General features: G+C 51.8%; 2 protein-coding genes across 3 annotated transcripts; one reads left to right on the top strand and one right to left on the bottom strand.

Moving 5' to 3' along the window:
- Window positions 1-529: 529 nt before the first annotated feature.
- Dok4 (docking protein 4) lies at window positions 530-8,050 on the top strand. Its single transcript, XM_021654985.2, has 8 exons — window positions 530-871; window positions 4,234-4,341; window positions 4,492-4,606; window positions 4,863-4,982; window positions 5,065-5,254; window positions 6,009-6,147; window positions 6,302-6,422; window positions 6,517-8,050. Exons 1-8 carry the CDS (start codon window positions 806-808, stop codon window positions 6,633-6,635), a joined length of 978 nt encoding a protein of 325 aa, XP_021510660.1. The 5' UTR covers window positions 530-805; the 3' UTR covers window positions 6,636-8,050.
- Window positions 7,835-14,687, bottom strand: Polr2c (RNA polymerase II subunit C). Of its 2 annotated transcripts, none has more exons than XM_021654986.2 (9): window positions 14,523-14,686; window positions 14,372-14,421; window positions 12,079-12,147; window positions 11,905-11,957; window positions 10,208-10,336; window positions 9,849-9,900; window positions 9,488-9,656; window positions 9,299-9,373; window positions 7,835-8,738 (listed from the first exon to the last, which is right to left on the bottom strand). In XM_021654986.2, the coding sequence occupies exons 1-9, from the start codon at window positions 14,606-14,608 to the stop codon at window positions 8,594-8,596; spliced, it is 828 nt and encodes a 275-aa protein (XP_021510661.1). In that variant the 5' UTR covers window positions 14,609-14,686; the 3' UTR covers window positions 7,835-8,593. The 2 variants fall into 2 exon arrangements, with proteins under 2 accessions (XP_021510661.1, XP_060248162.1); XM_060392179.1 differs by lacking the exon at window positions 7,835-8,738 and adding an exon at window positions 8,834-9,196 and having other exon boundaries at window positions 14,523-14,687.
- Between the last annotated feature and the right edge of the window lie 1,736 nt (window positions 14,688-16,423).

Consider the following 16,423-nt stretch of genomic DNA (forward strand, 5'->3'; position numbering starts at 1 on the left):
AAGAGCTGCCTAAGAGTCCAGGGGTCAGGAACAGGATCTGAATGGCTTGACCAGGGCTGGAGAGAACAAGGTGTAGTGTGGCAGGCAGAGAGCCTGGGGGTCTGTGAGACCAACAGAGTGCATTGTCTTTAACCTGGAAGTGCTGGCTTCTGTAGGTTCTGTAGAGGACCCTGAGCCATCTCCTGACCCCTCACCATTTCCTGGAAGTTCTCCTCTGGGACCCCAGTACCCAGGAGCGGGGGTGCTTTGGCAAGCTGTTCTAAATCTGCCCCAAAGTTGTAAAACGATAGCCAAGTGCTACCAAGCTGAGGGGCCAGGCTACTAGAGCCTGCTACCTCCCTCCCTTCCTCTCTTTTGCCTTCACTTCGATAGCAAGCAGAACGGGAGCCAGCCATCCCACGAAGGGGTTAACTGCCAGCCCCAGCCTTGAGGGAGGGGACTGGGCTGGACCATTTTCCTGCTCTGCCTCCACCTCGCTTTTCCTGAATGGTTCTGCCGTCCTGGGGTGGGGAGGAAGGGAAGGAGGAAGGGCGGGCGAGCAGAGGGAGGGAGGAGTGTGGGAAGAGGAAGGAAAAAAAGAACGAGACAGCCAGGGGGAGAGAAAGATGTCACTGGCTCTAATCTCCCTGTCATTTGGGTTTCCAGCAGGAGCTGGGCGAAGGAGCTGCTAGAACAATGCTGAGGCGGGGGAGGTGAGGAGTATCTCAAACAGGTGATCCGGGGAGACCAAGCCACCTGGGCTCACCACCTGGGTACCCCTCCCCGGACTCAGCCCAGCCGGCACCCCAAAGACAGTGGGGCAACCATGGCGACCAATTTCAACGACATCATCAAGCAAGGCTATGTGAAGATGAAGAGCAGGAAGCTCGGGGTGAGCCACCCGTGGCGGGGGCCCTTGTCAATAAACAGTACTGAGGACGGGTCTGGAGGCATGGTGTGTGGGGGCATGCTGCCCGCCAGCACTGGGTACTGTGCGATTGTGGTCTGAGGTTTTTTTCAACACTGGCTGGCTGGCATGTGGCTGGCCAAGCCTCTGTCTACTGCATCTCTTGCCCCAGCTGGGCTGGCTGGCATCCCAGCCACTGGACCAGTAGTGGTAGCTGACAGGCTGGCAGAGGCATCCCTGCTATTGTTGAAGTTGTGGCCGCTGGCAGCAGTGGAGGCAGCAGCCAACGCGGGGTAGCAGGGTAGCGGGAATGACTGGGGAGCAAAGCTGTCAGAGAGAGCAGCTTTGGCTCCTGGGCCTCCTCCCCTTGCTCCCCAACCCCCTTTTCCTGCCTTCCTTGCCTTGCTCCCTACCTCTCTTGTTCTCTTTTCTTTAAGGTGACCCCCCCAAACATACGCCCGCTTCTCAGTATGTTCTGAGCCTGCACTCATATTTTAGGCGGTTGTTTGGGATGGTGAAGAATTGTTTTGGAAGGAAGAGTGGCTTGTTGGGAGGTAGGGGCAGGGGCATCAGGGGCAGAGGCTGGAGAGGCTGACACTTCCCAGCTGTATAGGTGGAATGGCCGTTGCTGTTGCTCTGGGACACGCTGCTTTCCTCAGAGTTGGTGGTGGCAGCCCTGAGCTGGGGCTTGGAGGGGCATATACCCCTTCTCACCACCCCACAGAGGTTTCCAGCTGAGGAAAATCCCTCCGAGGCAGGATCCCTCTGAAGCTATGTTCCCCTACCTCCAATGAGGGGCTTTTCCCAGCAGGAAAGAAAGCCCTGGTGACAGGTGACCCAAGTCTCTTTTACTGAAGACTCCTATCTTGACGGGTTAGGTTTAAGGCTCTGTCCCTGGGCTGGCCTGCAGATGAGATGCCCAGGGACACTTGTCTTCTTCAGGGCCACCTTGGAGGTGGGTAGTTCTTGTTCCTCCTGGCCTTCTGGGGCGCTTCTGGAGCTGCCTTGTGTCCAGGCAAGGGCCAGCAGTCCCACTGCCATCAGCTGGGCTATCTGGATTGAGGCAGGGCTGCTGGGCATGTTTGGAGTCTCACTGGCCCAAGCCTGGCAGAGACCCTGCTCTTTGCAAGACAGAACAAAGAGCAAGGCAAAGGCCAGGCAAAGAGGCCCAGGGAATGGGGGCCTCATTCCTACCACCATTCCTTATTCTCACGCTTAGTTCCAGCAAGTCCCCAGAGGCCAGTAGAGACAAGGCTCTGTCCAGGGCAGGGCTTACCAGGAAAGCACTGGCTACAGGGTAGTCATGTGGCATCAGTGTCAGACCTCTTCCAGGAGGATTCCCGGACCCCAAGTGGAGAGGTGGACAGACCAGGGGGGAAGAACTGCCAGGTAGGGTGTGGCCAGTGGCCCAGACCAGTGTCTGCTCTATCCAGGGAATTCTACTCTCTTCAGACCTGAGCTTACCCTGCCATCATGTGAGAGGATGGGCTTTGCAGTTGCCCCAGGACTGCAGTCCCCAGAGATCAGGGTTAGGGGTATGCTGAAAGGAATGGAAAAGAGATGTAGCTCTCTTCCTACCTGTCAGGGCCTCCCTCCCTCCCTCAGCAGAGTAGAGCCTGGCAGAGTGCTGATCAAAGACCTGTGACAAGTGAAGAGAGCTCTTAAGTGCATGGCTCCCTGGGGTTGTGTGAGTGTGTATCCAGTAACCAGGCAACCCGGGTGCTCAGGTCCCCAGGCCTCCCATGTTGCTGCCTGCTGAGGACCCGGGGTGGGGCGCTCGGGCAGCTCTCACCCATTCATTTATCCATTCATCCGGCTGTCCACCTGCCTGTCCTTCACATTCACTTGGTCAGCATCACCATCAGTAATCGCTAGCTGATATAAGTAAGGGGTGTGAGACGATGGAATACATGGTCTCTGCTTTAAAAAGGCTTAGATCAGGGCTGAGCCAGGGACAGGGGTGCAAGAGCAGACATGTTTCACAGGGTCTCAGACAAGCTAAAAGTGGCCCAGCCCTAGGGACAAGAACTGTCTAAGTCCACTTTGCTCTGATTTGCCTGCCAAAGGCCTGGTGCACCTTTGGCATAGGCAGAGAAAGTAGTTAAGCTGGCTGAGAGCCCTTGGGACTGTGGCCCACTAGCCACAGAGGTGCAGGGGCAGACACATTTCCCAGGGTCCCAGACGGGAGCTTTACGTGACCCAGTTCTAGGGACTTGCAGAGACAAGGACTATCTAGGTCCGTTTTGCTCTGTGATCTGCCTGCCTAAGGCCTGGTGCGCCTTTGGCACAGGCAGAAAAGGTAGCTGGGCTGGCCAGTGACTAGTGGTCTCCTCCCTTCCTCTGCTCAGCCCAGGCACCCTTCAGGACCCTCCTGTTTGCAATGCAATGACAGCAGCACAGAGCTGCCTGGGAAATAGGCTTGACAGACTTGAAGCTTGCTGGCAGGAGTTGGTAAATCCATCACAGCCTAGCTAAAGGGGGCCTGCAGGAGGGAGAAGCTCTGCGAGAGGTCATATGGCAATTTATGGGGGTGCTGTGACAGCCTTTCATGGTGTCTGTCTGTCTCTGAAGAATCTCGGTGGCATGGAGCATAGCGCATTAGTGGCTGGAATGGTCAAGATACCACAAAGGGAAGATACTGCACTGTAGGGCGCAGCTGGTTCTTAGCTCTGTCCCCTTACCCTCCTGGGCCTCCGATCCTCATGAAAAACCCGTGGTACACTGTTGGTTAAGCGATGAGGGAAATCCCTGCGGGGAAGAGTGATGCCCTTCACATTAGAGCTTTGCCTGGGCCCAAGAACAGGGCCGCGGTGATGCACAGGCTCACTGAGTGCAAGGGGCCACTTCTTGTCCCTGGGAGACCCCATGTGTTGGCCGGAGGGTTCTGTCCTACGGTAATGGGTATGTCTCTGTCAATCCTGTCTTAACTCCAGCCCCACTATTTGTTAGGTCTTTCCTACTTGCCTTCTTCATAGCTCACTTGTCTCTGAAATGGAAGCAGTAGTGGAACTGGCCTCAGGATTGACCCTGACATGGAATAGTCCCAGCACCCAACGTATGGCTAGGAAGTGCTCCACAAATGCTCCCTCCATTACACAGAGCCATGTTCTGCACATGGAGGATCCTAGAATGGCTCTACAGAGCTGATCGTGAACATCAACCTTGGCCATTTGGGGAGGGCTGTCCCTCCGGTGGCTGCTATCTTAGCTACCATCCCCAGTTTTGCTCTACACTAGGGCCCAGGGAAGGGTGTGGTGCTGCTCTCTCAATTCTGGGGTAACTTCAGGGCAGCATTGTTAGGGGTCATGGTCCAACAATAGCCTGACTATCAGCTTCTTGATCCGCAGATTTACCGGAGGTGCTGGCTGGTGTTTCGGAAATCTTCCAGCAAGGGCCCCCAGCGGCTGGAGAAGTACCCTGATGAGAAGTCAGTGTGCCTTCGAGGCTGCCCCAAGGTTAGGGGCCTGGGCCCTAGCTCCCCCCACCTGTGAGCAAAGATGACTCTCGAAGTCCTGAGGTCTGAGAGTACCCTCCTGGGGGAGCACAGCTATGGGAGGTAGGGTGAAGTGCCCCAGCCTGGCTGAGTCTCTTCGGTTGTCCCCCAGGTGACTGAGATCAGCAACGTCAAGTGTGTCACACGGCTCCCCAAGGAGACCAAGAGGCAGGCGGTGGCCATCATATTCACCGATGATTCGGCTCGTACTTTCACCTGTGACTCAGGTGAGGCCCCCCTGGGCTGCAGGCTCCTTGGCCTGGTAACAGTATGGTCCAGGCCGGGGATAACAGAGCAGGCCACCCCTAGTGGGAAGGGTGGGAGAGGTGTGCCCTGAAGGGGTGGGTCCCCAGGTGGAGGTGGGCGGGCAGGGAGCCTTTGCCGTCCCTGTAAGGTGCAGTGAGTGACTCAAGCTGGGGCAGACTGGGTGGGCTGTCTGTGGACTCTGAGCTGGTGGAACTATGAAGTGCTATTTTTCTCTAGAGCTGGAGGCAGAGGAGTGGTACAAGACACTGTCAGTGGAATGTCTGGGGTCAAGGCTCAATGACATCAGTCTGGGAGAGCCTGACCTCCTGGCCCCAGGAGTACAATGTGAGCAGACAGGTGAGGCTAGCACTGGGTCTCGAGGTGGGGACAGGGAAGGTGGGGCCGCAGTTAGCCCAGCTGTCACCCTCTGCTGCTGCAGATCGCTTCAATGTCTTCCTGTTGCCCTGCCCCAACCTGGACGTGTATGGCGAGTGCAAGCTGCAGATCACCCACGAGAACATCTACCTCTGGGACATACACAACCCCCGCGTGAAGCTCGTCTCGTGGCCCCTCTGCTCCTTGCGCCGTTATGGCCGAGATGCCACACGCTTCACCTTTGAGGCGGGCAGGTAGTGCCTTCTTTCCTCCCGCCCTGTCTCTCCATGGCCATTTATGGAGCCTGCTCTCTGCATGGCATCAGGCACATTCATTCACTAGCATGGCAACCCAGGGGGGATATAATGCTTCAGTTTTACAGATGAGGAACTCAAGGCCTCAAATAATTAGCTTAGGGCAGGCAGGGCTGGTGAAGCTGGATACCAAAGCCCGGCTCTCTGGCTCAGCCACTGCCGGCAGCTTTCAACTGTGTAGCTTTCGACTGTGGCCTCAGTACCAGTTTCTTACAGGGGAATAAGGAAGCACCTAGCCCGACAGAATGATGGTATGGCTAGGGAAGGCACTTGGCTGGGACTCTACCAGCTTGCTTAGTCTTCAGCTCTGCACCCTCTGTGTAACCCTAGCTGAGCTACTCTTCCTGGATACGTTAGTTTCCTCCTCTAAAATGTGTGAGGAAATTGTTCAGTGTGTAAGCCAGAGGGAGGTGGAAAAGCAGAGTCGGGTAATTTGTGTGAAGCTTTCAAACTGCCACTGGGTATGCGGTAACCACTCAGCCCATGTACACTATGGCCAAGCCCCCAGACCAAGACTATCCTGTTTCCAAAGGCCTTGGTACAAGCACAGCTGGTATTGGAACACAGACAGACACAGACACAGACACATGGTGGAACTCAGCTGGCATTTGGAATTTACACACACACACACACACACACACACACACACACACACACAGCAGAACTCCTGACACCTTGCCACCTGTGTCCTTAGGATGTGTGACGCTGGGGAAGGACTCTACACCTTTCAGACCCAGGAGGGGGAGCAGATTTACCAGCGGGTTCACAGTGCCACCCTGGCCATCGCCGAGCAGCACAAGCGGGTCCTGCTGGAAATGGAGAAGAACGTGAGGGTAAGGCAGTGGGTGTTGTTCCAGGGCACTGGGAAGTGGGACAGACATGCCAGCTAAGCCTCCACCAGCGTGCTGACAGGTGCGTTACGCAGGGCCTTGTGCTGGCAGTGGTGTCCCCAGAACTAACAGAGGGGACCCTTTCTCTGTGCCACAGCTGCTGAACAAGGGCACCGAGCACTACTCCTACCCCTGCACGCCCACTGCCATGCTGCCCCGGAGCGCGTACTGGCACCACATCACAGGTTCTCAGAACATTGCCGAAGCTTCCAGCTACGGTGAGTCACTCCTGGGTCCCATCCCTGGGAAGGCCTTCTGGACAAGGGCCTTCGGTCTCGGCATCAAATTCTGAGCTTGCATCTCTGCCCACAGGTGAAGGGTATGGGGCAGCCCAGGCCAGCTCAGAAACAGACCTCCTGAACAGATTCATCCTGCTTAAGCCAAAGCCCAGGCAGGAGGACAGTAGTGAGACCAAGACCCCTTCCCAGTGACAGCTGGACTGGTGAAAACTGATGACTGCTGGGCCACCTGTTGGAAGGCTAGCTGCAGCAGCCATGGACAGCCTCAAGGAGCTGAGGGCCAAGAGCCAGAGGAGAGCAAGCTGTCCCTCCTTGCCCTCAAGGGTGAGGCTGGACCTCAGCACATGGCTGGCCCCACCACCTGAGCATGAGGGGCTAGAGCCACCGTGGGACTATATACTGTTAATGGTTTTAATATATATGGCTTATGACATATCCTGTATAAATGAGGCTTCCCTCTATCCCTCTCCACCAACACATACCAGTTTTTAATTCCATGACCAGGCATGGTCAAGACTGTTTTTGAGTATGAGAGCAGCAGTTCTTGTCCTCAGTGATAAAACTCTCCTGCTGCCAAGACTGCTTGAGCTGCCAGGGTCAGAGGAGGGGGACAATCAGACTGCTGTCTGCTGGCTCTTCCTCAGTAGCCTAAGGGCCAAGATAGCAGGTAATGTACGTCCTCTGGGCCTACAGTGACACAGGAAGGACCTAAACTTCTTGTACCACGTGGTAGCCCTGCACTTGGGAGTTTTAAGCAGAGGTGCCACCTGGTTTTAAAATGCACTTTCTGCACTGGCTCCTTCCTGCTCAAGAGGCTGAAGATGTCTTCGGATGTGGTGCCCATTACCTCAGCAGCAGAGGATGGCTGGAGCCAGCCCGAAGCCTGCGGCAGGACTGCTGTGGGGAGCACCTTTCTGCTCCCTTTTACTGACCAGGGGTATAGTCCCTTGCCCTGGGCCAGCCACCTCAGGCCAGATTCCAAAAGCAAGAGCTTTCCATCTCCCCACAAGGTGCTGAGGTTCCCTGCTGAAGCGCAATTAAAGCAATTGATTTTCTAGTGCTGATATTTATTGACTACCGTGCAGAAGGGCTATCTTTCTATTCACATCAAACCTTTTGTTGCGTGTTTCTGTTTTTTAATACTTTAGGGTTCTGATTTGTGGGAACAGACCTTGTAAATAACCACTGTTCACATTTGTGGCAGGATGATGATAAGGGAGCCAGCCTCCCAGAGGGCCCCTAGAGCCAGAGAGGTGGCACAGCCAGCCCAGCTCTGACTCCGACCCAGGAAATGACTGTCTAGAGGTCAGCTAGCCTGTAGAAGAAATGGGCCCAAAACTGCCAGGAGGGAGGCAGAGCTGGCTCAGTTAGCCGCACGATGACGCATGAAGGAGATTATGCTGTGCTCTTTATTGCCAAAAATAAAAACTTTTAAAAAGACAAGTACTGTTGATCAATAAATATCCTTTCCTGCTGTGCTGGTGTGTTTTCCTCCACGCTGCCCAAAAACCACTATGTGCAGGCCTGCTCCTATCTGGATACATGCTAAAGGCTGGGTCTGAATGTCACTAAAGAGAAATGAAATGTGGGAGGGGCCTGTGGCGCTCTGCCCCCACAAAAAAGGTCATGGCAGACTATAAAACACCAAGTTCACCTGTGGACAGGGAGGGTAACCAGAGCCTAACACTAGTCCCAGGGTGACAGTTGGCCCTGACCCTGGGTAGAGGACCTGAGAAGTTACAGGCTGCTTCAACAAAGGTTCTAGCACTCGGCCCTACCAGAAGCCTAAGGTAAGACTGTGAAAACTCCTTTCCTTGGGTAGAAAAGATTTAAAAAGCTGGAGTGACCAGATGTCTGACTCGGTGACTCTCGACTAGGAAGCAAGAGGGGACCCTACTACTGAGCTAGGAAACAGGATGGAAGGGGTGTCTGGGGTTCTGAGGTAAATCAATGATCAACAAGGTTGGGCCAGCGATGCTAACCGCCTAGTAAAAGCCTGTCTAATACCAGTGGAGCCCCTGGCAATCTCTCTGATGACCTTCTGGGAGGCAGCGTGAGCAGCTGCAGTCCGGAGCCCAGAAACCAGAGGCACTCACAGACCTGAAACCCAGCCACCCTGAACCTAGTCTTCTGCAGCAGGTGAGCTGCGGCTAGTTTATGGTGAGCACGTCACTCTGGATCTCGTGGCTGAGCTGAGTCTGTAAGTCACTCAGCTTCTTCTTCAACCCAGAGAGGGCTGAGAGGACAATGGTTTCAGGGCGCAGTGAGCCACAGGACTCCACATTGTAGTAAAACCTGAGAGACAAGAGATGGGTGAGAGCGCTCATGAGGCATGGCTCGGGCTTTGGCTAGACTTCCCTTCTCTCCTGTGAGACTTGACTTCATTCCCACAAGGCACTGGTCTTGGGACAGAGCTGACCACAATTTCCCTAAAACCTTTTACACAGGGGTCAGACCCACTCTGCAGTTCTTTAAGGAGGCCATAGTACTTTAAAAGGGTGTTGTTGTGAAAAACCCAAAACCACTGTATATGCATTTTTGCACTGGAGACAGGAAAAAACAAACAAACAAAAAACAAACATGATGCTGGCTACAGTTTTTCAGGGTAGGGCTATGATTATTTCTGCTGTGGCTTGACGCTAAACAGGCAGGCCAGAAACAGCACGGGGCAACAAGAACGCCTCTTTCATCATGGTGACCAGAAAGGGGTGAAGACCAACTCAGGATATGCACATGTTTGGCAGTTAGCTCTCCTGTCACATGGTGGGAGATGGGGTACGGTGCCGTGAGCTTGCCTAACAGCCTCCCATACCTATATTCTTACAGTTACAGTCCTGAGAGGGCCTGGGCCTTACCTCTCTGGCTTGCCGTTGGGGTCATAGGGAGCCTGTGACTCATCCTCATCCAGCTCAGAGTACTCACTCTTTGGCCTGAGGGCAAGCGAGGGTGAAGCACAAGTGACTACTTCTGCTCTTAGCCAGGCTCTCAGAGCTACTATCCACCCCACAGCCATGGCTAGTGCCCTTTTCCCCCACTCAACATACCATTCCTCGGGCTTGGGATACACCGTGTGCCTAAGTGCGTTGTCCGGATCATATTCAAAAGCTACCCCTGCAGTAGGGTTCCACTTGGCATGTTCCTTGCCAAAGCCCTTCTTGGCATAGGCTCGAAGTCTCAGCTCCTGGCCCTTCCTTAGCTTGACAATAAGGATGTCTGCAGGGAGAGGTGAGAGTGAGCCAGGAACCAAGAGGCCAGTGCTCAACCTCTGACCTAAACTACTGAATGAAGGCACAACCCACACCTGGACAAAACGGTCTAAAGATGAGTGACAAGGCAGCTCAAGGGGGTAGGTACACCTGATCTCCACAGCCTCTAACCACCAGCATGTTTGCCCCGCCCCCTTACCATCCTGCTCCACATAGTCATTGGGGTCGTTATCACGGTTCCGGGAAGTCACCTGTAGGAAGCCCAAACAAGCATTAGCCTCTCACCTGTCAGTCACCTCTGGCAACTGCCTCCCAGTAAATCCAGCCTATACTATGTCAAGCCAGGGAAGGGGAGGCCTGAGAAGGAGGTGGCAGTGTTGTCCAAACAGCCAATGGCCTTTGAAAGGGTCTTCTGACAGTGGCACACGGCTCTGTTGAAGTCAGGGCCAGCACTTCTAGGTGGCAGTTACAGATGGCCACGGGGCAGGTGAACACAAAGATCCACTCCCATCTGTCCCACTTGGAGCCAGGCAGAGAAGAGCGAGCCAGGGCACTAACCGGAATAACCCGGGGGCTGTTGGAGATGAGATCTCGAGAGGTGACATGGCGCGTCTGGTCTTCGTTGCACCTCACGTCAAGAGTGAACTCCACAGAACATTCGGGGCAGAACTCTTCACAGGTGCAGTCCTGAGGCAGAAAGGGCAGAAGGTACGAGTAGACCAGACCCCCTGCTTCTACTGACCAGCTCCTTTTAGTTTCTTCTTGTGACAAGAAGATGACCACATTCCTGGGCTCTTCTGGGCTGTGACCATCTTCACAGCAGCTTGTATCCTGGCTGGCAACTACACTTCCTTCCCGCGGCCATTGCTGCAGGCTACCACTAGAGGGCACACTGCTGACATAGCAGTGCCCAGAAAGGCCTGCCTCAAGGGAGCAAGGCTGTAGTTCTGCCAACGCAGACCAGCTTGGGAATTACTGCGAATACAACAAGCAAAGAACAACAGATACAAATGCCTTTCAAGTTCTAGATTACTTGGGGCGGGTCACGAGGCAGCTGAAGATGAACTTAACTACTTATCTCAACTACTGCTCTTCCTGTTACTACTTCCCACATGGTAGTATTGCAGACATGTGCTGCGGCATCTACCCAATCTTTACTTCAGAACCTTTTCTGGAAAATTTCACCCGTACACAGAAACAGGGAGGAAGGACTGCCACCTGGCACACGCCCATCCTCCAGCTTTCCTAATTTTCAACATTTGCCATTCTTTGTGGGTGTTTGTGTGTTGGGACAGGGTGTAGCTCATCAGGTGGCCTCCTAAGGGGGGGGTACAGGCACACAGGCGGGTGCTCAAGTATTTACAAGAGAAGGGTCAGGAGGTTTGTAACTTATTTTCTAAAAGGTTGGGGGAAAACAGCAGCTTATGAAAAATAAACCAAATGCAGTAAAATATTAACACCTGGTAAGTACAGAGAAAAAAATAAATGGCTGTCTTATTAACGTTTCTTAGCCAGGCATAGTGAGTGACGCACGCCTTTAACTGCAGCACTCGGGAGGAAAAGGAGGTGGATTTCAGTTTAAGGCTAGCCAGAGCTACACAGTGATACTTTCTTTAAAAATAAACAAAAACAAAAAGAATCAGTAGGGTGGAGGCGGTGGTGGTAGTTCAGCTGCTAAGAGTACCTGCTGCTCTAGCAGAGGACCCGAGTTCAGTTTCCAGAATCTACATCACAATTGCCTGCAACTCTAGCTCTAGGGACTCTGATGCTCTCTTTTGACTTTTTCCAGCATTCCATCCCACCTGTACATACAAAGAAGCAGACATTTACGTAAGTACATAAATAAAAGTGAAAAAAAATCTTGAAAAGAAAAAAAGCATTTTGGGGTTTTTTGAGACAGTTTCTCTGTGTAGTCCTGGCTGTCCTAGAACGTGCTTTTTATACCAGGCTGGCCTAGAACTCATGGAGATCCACCTGCCTCTGCCTCCCTGGTGCTGGGATTACAGGTGTGTGCCACCACACCTGGCTGTGTGTCCCCTCTTATGAGGCTCACGGATTCGCTGCCTGGATGTGCTGAGAGCAGAATCAACCTGAAGCCCCATCAGAACCGAGGGCCACAGTATTAGGACATCATCTCCACAATGACTATGCTACAGTCAGCTGGAAGGAGCCATCCAGAAAGATTCTTGGGAGAACCAGCCCCCAGCCCCACTCCCATCTTCCGGTGCCCCCAGTCTACCCACCAACACACATACCCGAGAGTACTGCAGCTTGTCCACAATGTCATCACTCGTGAGGGGGATTAAACCTGTAAGACACAGGGAAATGCTCTGCAGAACAGCCAAGAACAGGAACGTCAAGTAGGTCATGCGGGCTGGGGACAGGGAGCATGCCACTTTGATCCCTTCCACCTCAACAGCAGCACTCACCAAGCCTGTGGGCAATGAATTCATCGTGAAGGACCGAGGAATTAGCATCAATCTGAACCCAGTCGATGGCTGGAAAAGGCAAAACAGCAGGAGTGAGGTCTAGCCACCAGATTCCTGTACAGACCTAAAGCACTGTTTCAATCACTGAGTGCCCAGCACTCGGGAGACAGAGGCAGGTGGATCTCTGTGAGTTCGAAGCCAGCCTGGTCTACAAAGTGAGTTCCAGGACAGCCAAAGCTACACAGAGAAACCCTATGTCAAAAAACGAAAGAAAGAAAGAATGAACCAGTCAGTGCTTACAAAGTTGAAGGAGCCCAGGCCAGGCTGCCAGAGGTTCTGACTCCAAAGTGACAGTTCAAGTTCAGGCATCTAGTTTTAATAAACCACACACACCATACCCAACACTTTGCTGACCCAGTGAAATGGATATAGGGCTTGGTGGTGCCACAAAACACCAACAAAAACACTCTGGGGTATTTAGGGAGTTGAATATTTCCCTAAAGAGCACTTTAAATCTGTTTCCTGTGTCAATACCAAACCCAAGAACAAAAGGTATTTGGGCACTTAGAAGTTGGGGGAAAATACGGATTGGAGGGATGGTTCAGAGGTTAAGAGGTTCCTGGCACCCATGTCAGGCGGCTCACAGCTGCCCTTAATTCCAGTTCCAGGGGGATCTGAGACCTCTGGCTTCCTCCAGCACCTACATTCATCTGCAAAAACCCACACACAGAGATGCAGTTAAAAATAATTTTTAAAAATCAAGAGTTTCTGATATAACCGGATAACCCGTTTAGAATGCCAGTGTTACTCCCATCAACGGACGTTCACTGGATGTTTTCAACAGAGAAAGTACACCGAAAATAAAACCCAATCCCTCCCAGTTCATTCCTGGGAGTACAGGACTGTATGCTTATAGAGGTTTCACTTGAAAATATGTACCTCGCCATTCATCAGCAAACACCCGCATGTACAATGAAATTCAGAAATCAAATGGTGCTGGAGCCCAATTCTCAAATAACGGGCATGGACACAGGGGAAAGAAGTCAGAAGATTAGACAAAGATAGGCCCAACTGGCTCTGCCTGCAGTACCTCCTCAACCCAAGCAAGGACCACATCCAAGCTTTCCTGACTGTGTGCTTCCAGGCCTCACTCTCCAGTGCCATTGCTCTACTTCCCAACAGTCTAATCCTCCCAAAGCCTGCCCCACAGGTGAAAAGCCCCAGTCTCTAAAAACAACCGTGTGTGTGTGTCTACAGACGGTTCCACCCCCTCCTTTTGAGCTCCTTCCTCTCTCAAAAAACAAAACCAACACAAAACAAAAATGGTTCAGACTCCCCTTAGACACCTGTCATATTTGCACCTGAAAATTTCTATGATTTATACATGCAGAAGAAATAAGAGTTTCACTTAAGACACCTCCCAGAATGGATAAAGAAAATGTGGTCGTCTCAGTCTCTCTCTCTCTCAGCCCCTCTCTCTCTCTCTCTCTCACACACACACACACACAGTTCAACTATAAAGAGCAAAAGTTTTTCGTTTGTAGAAGTAAGTCCTAATAACAAATATACTCTTTCATGCGGAATCTAATTTTTTTTAAGGGAGAGGTCAGGACCTTCAAGATGGTTCAGTAGGGTAAAGGTACTTATTTGTTGTCAAGCCTTAATACTCAAATTCAATCCCTGGGACCCATATGGTGGAAGAAGAGAATCCCTCCCACAAGCTGTACTCTGACCTCCACACATACACTACATACACTATGGTACCCTTGAGCCCCGAGATAAGCACATATATGTAAATAAATACAATGTTTTAAAGAGAAAGGACAAGTATAGGGTACTATCTGGAAGGACCGGAGAGACCTGTGCGAGGGGAAGGAAAGGAAGAGATGGGGAATGAATATAATCCAAATCAAACCATGCGTGAGTGTGTGTATGAAAATGTCATAACGAAGCCCATTATTCTGTAAAATTAACATACACTTTCAAAAGACCCCCACCAGCACCAAACACTGATTTAATGGTAGCAAAGGCGCCTAATCTACACGACTTCGGGAATTGCTGATGCTGATATCACCTGCTAACGATTCCTTTACGGACGAGGAAGCTAAAGCGCTCGGAAGTTTAATGATGTTTAGTCTTATTTCTGTGGTTTTTGGGTAGACGGACAGTGCCGTAAACCAAGCACCAAGGCGGGTCTGAGCGGCCCCGGCCCAGGGCGCAGCACCTCAGTGTTCTCAGCCCGCTGCCCGGAGCGGAGGGCCGGCAGCAGGGCCCCCGAGGGAGGGTCGCGTACCTATTATGGGCACCTCGGCGATGAAGACCCTCCGAATGGAATTGGCTACCCTACAGGAGGAAAGGCAGGCGGTGTGAGCGGCCCCGAAGCCACAGCCCCGGGAGCAGGGGCCCGAGGGCCCGGCCGCCCGCCCTTCCCCTCGCCGCCTTACGCCAGGTCCGTGTTCTCGATAATGAACTTGACGTTCTCCTCGGTGAGTTCCGTGATCCGCACGGTTGGCTGGTTGGCGTACGGCATCGCGACCAGCAACCAGCCTCCTGTGTCAGACCCTCAGCACGCCTACGCTGCCACCAGCAGTTTGTCGGCGGCGTACCCGGCGCTTCCGGTTAGACGTGCGCGCAGCGCCACCTGCTGACCGGAGGTCGGAACTCCGGATCTGCGTTTTCTAAGCACACTGGCGCCAAAATGCATCAGGTCCAATGCTACTGAAATCCCCAAGACACACAGCACAAAAATACATGTACAGGGTCATTCAAGCTTGCTAAAAATAACTTATTAGGCAAAGATTGGTGGACACTTGGTTAAACACACACACACACACACACACACACACACACACATATATATATATATATATACTTTTTAAAATACATAGGAATACAATGAGGCCTTTTTAAAAGAACAAGCCTATACATAAACAAAATGGCTGGAAGGTGACTCAGTATGTAAAATGATTGATGTACAAGAGTGAGTATCCTAGTTCAAATCCTCAGAACACACTGTAAAGCAGGACATGTTAATGCAAAAGCCTGTAATCACAATGCTCCTTTGAGTTGGAAGGAGGAGAGAGAATCCCCTAGAAGTTCTCGGGCCCTTTAGATAATGTATAAAGAGGGCTGGAGAGATGGCTCAGAGGTTAAGAGCACTGCCTGCTCTTCCAGAGGTCATGAGTTCAATTCCCAGCAACCATGTGTTCACAAACATCCAAAATGAAATCTAGTGCCCTCTTCTGGCGTGCTAGGTGTACATGCAAACACACATTATGCACATAATAAATAAAAATCTAAAAAAAAAAAAGATAATGCATAAAGAAGGAATCAAAGAAAGACCCAGCCCTGAGCTAAGGTTTAGCAAGAGTGCTGTATTATGCACACACATGAAAAACAAAACACATGTATTTTTATTATATATGTGTATATGTATGTGATGGTAACAACACATCATGTGAGTGGAAGGCAATGGACAACGTGGGACTCAATTCTCTCCTTCCACCATGTGGGTCCCAGGGATTGAATTTGCCAGACCTGACTACAAGTATTCTTACCTACTGAGCTGCCTCAAAAGTCCCCACAGTCTACTTCAACAACGCCCCTATGTACTCCATGATACACGCTCTCCTTTCCACTCTCGATTATATGATGTACTTCTGAAGTAAAGGTACAATGCTCTCCACTTCCACAGAGCCGTGTAGTTGCAACTGCAGAGTTTAAATGGGCCTCAAAAAAGTGGCAGCTGCTCACACAGAGAAGAGAGGCCCTTTAACAGAACCCTGAAGGAACTACACTTAGAGGGCAGAAGTTACCAGAGAATAAAGAGATGCTATAACAAGGAGTTATAACAAGAACATTTCTTCCTGATAGAGGAAGGCATTGACAGAGGGGGCCCTGCTCCACTGCACATGCCATGAATTATGAACCACACTAGCCTGCAGAGTAAGAGAGGGATGTTCTAAAGGACAGAAAAGAGATGAAATGTAATTATATGGCAGTAACTTTATGGGATGTCAAGAGGCATAAAGAAAAAAATCAGAGAGGTACAGAAAGAGTTCTACAAAAAGCCCACAAGACAAGATCTGAAACTCAACTTTGCCCATCAGCTGATTTAGACAGGAGAAAAACAGTGCTATCCATGGGCACAAGGGAAGCCCAGCCAGTGTAGAGGCTGGAGGACCGCCCTCAAGTAGCCAGAGACTAGTGCCCAGAGATGCAGAGCAGAGTGGTCCTGTAGGTTTGAGCAGTGCCAAGGCCAGACCTCAGATCTCTTCCATATACTACTGTCTGCTGGGATCGTAGATACTTGACATTGTCTACATGGAAACTGTACAACGGGAAA

This window comes from Meriones unguiculatus, chromosome 10 (genome assembly GCF_030254825.1).
Source record: "Meriones unguiculatus strain TT.TT164.6M chromosome 10, Bangor_MerUng_6.1, whole genome shotgun sequence".
In the NCBI taxonomy this organism is placed as follows: Eukaryota; Metazoa; Chordata; class Mammalia; order Rodentia; family Muridae; genus Meriones; species Meriones unguiculatus.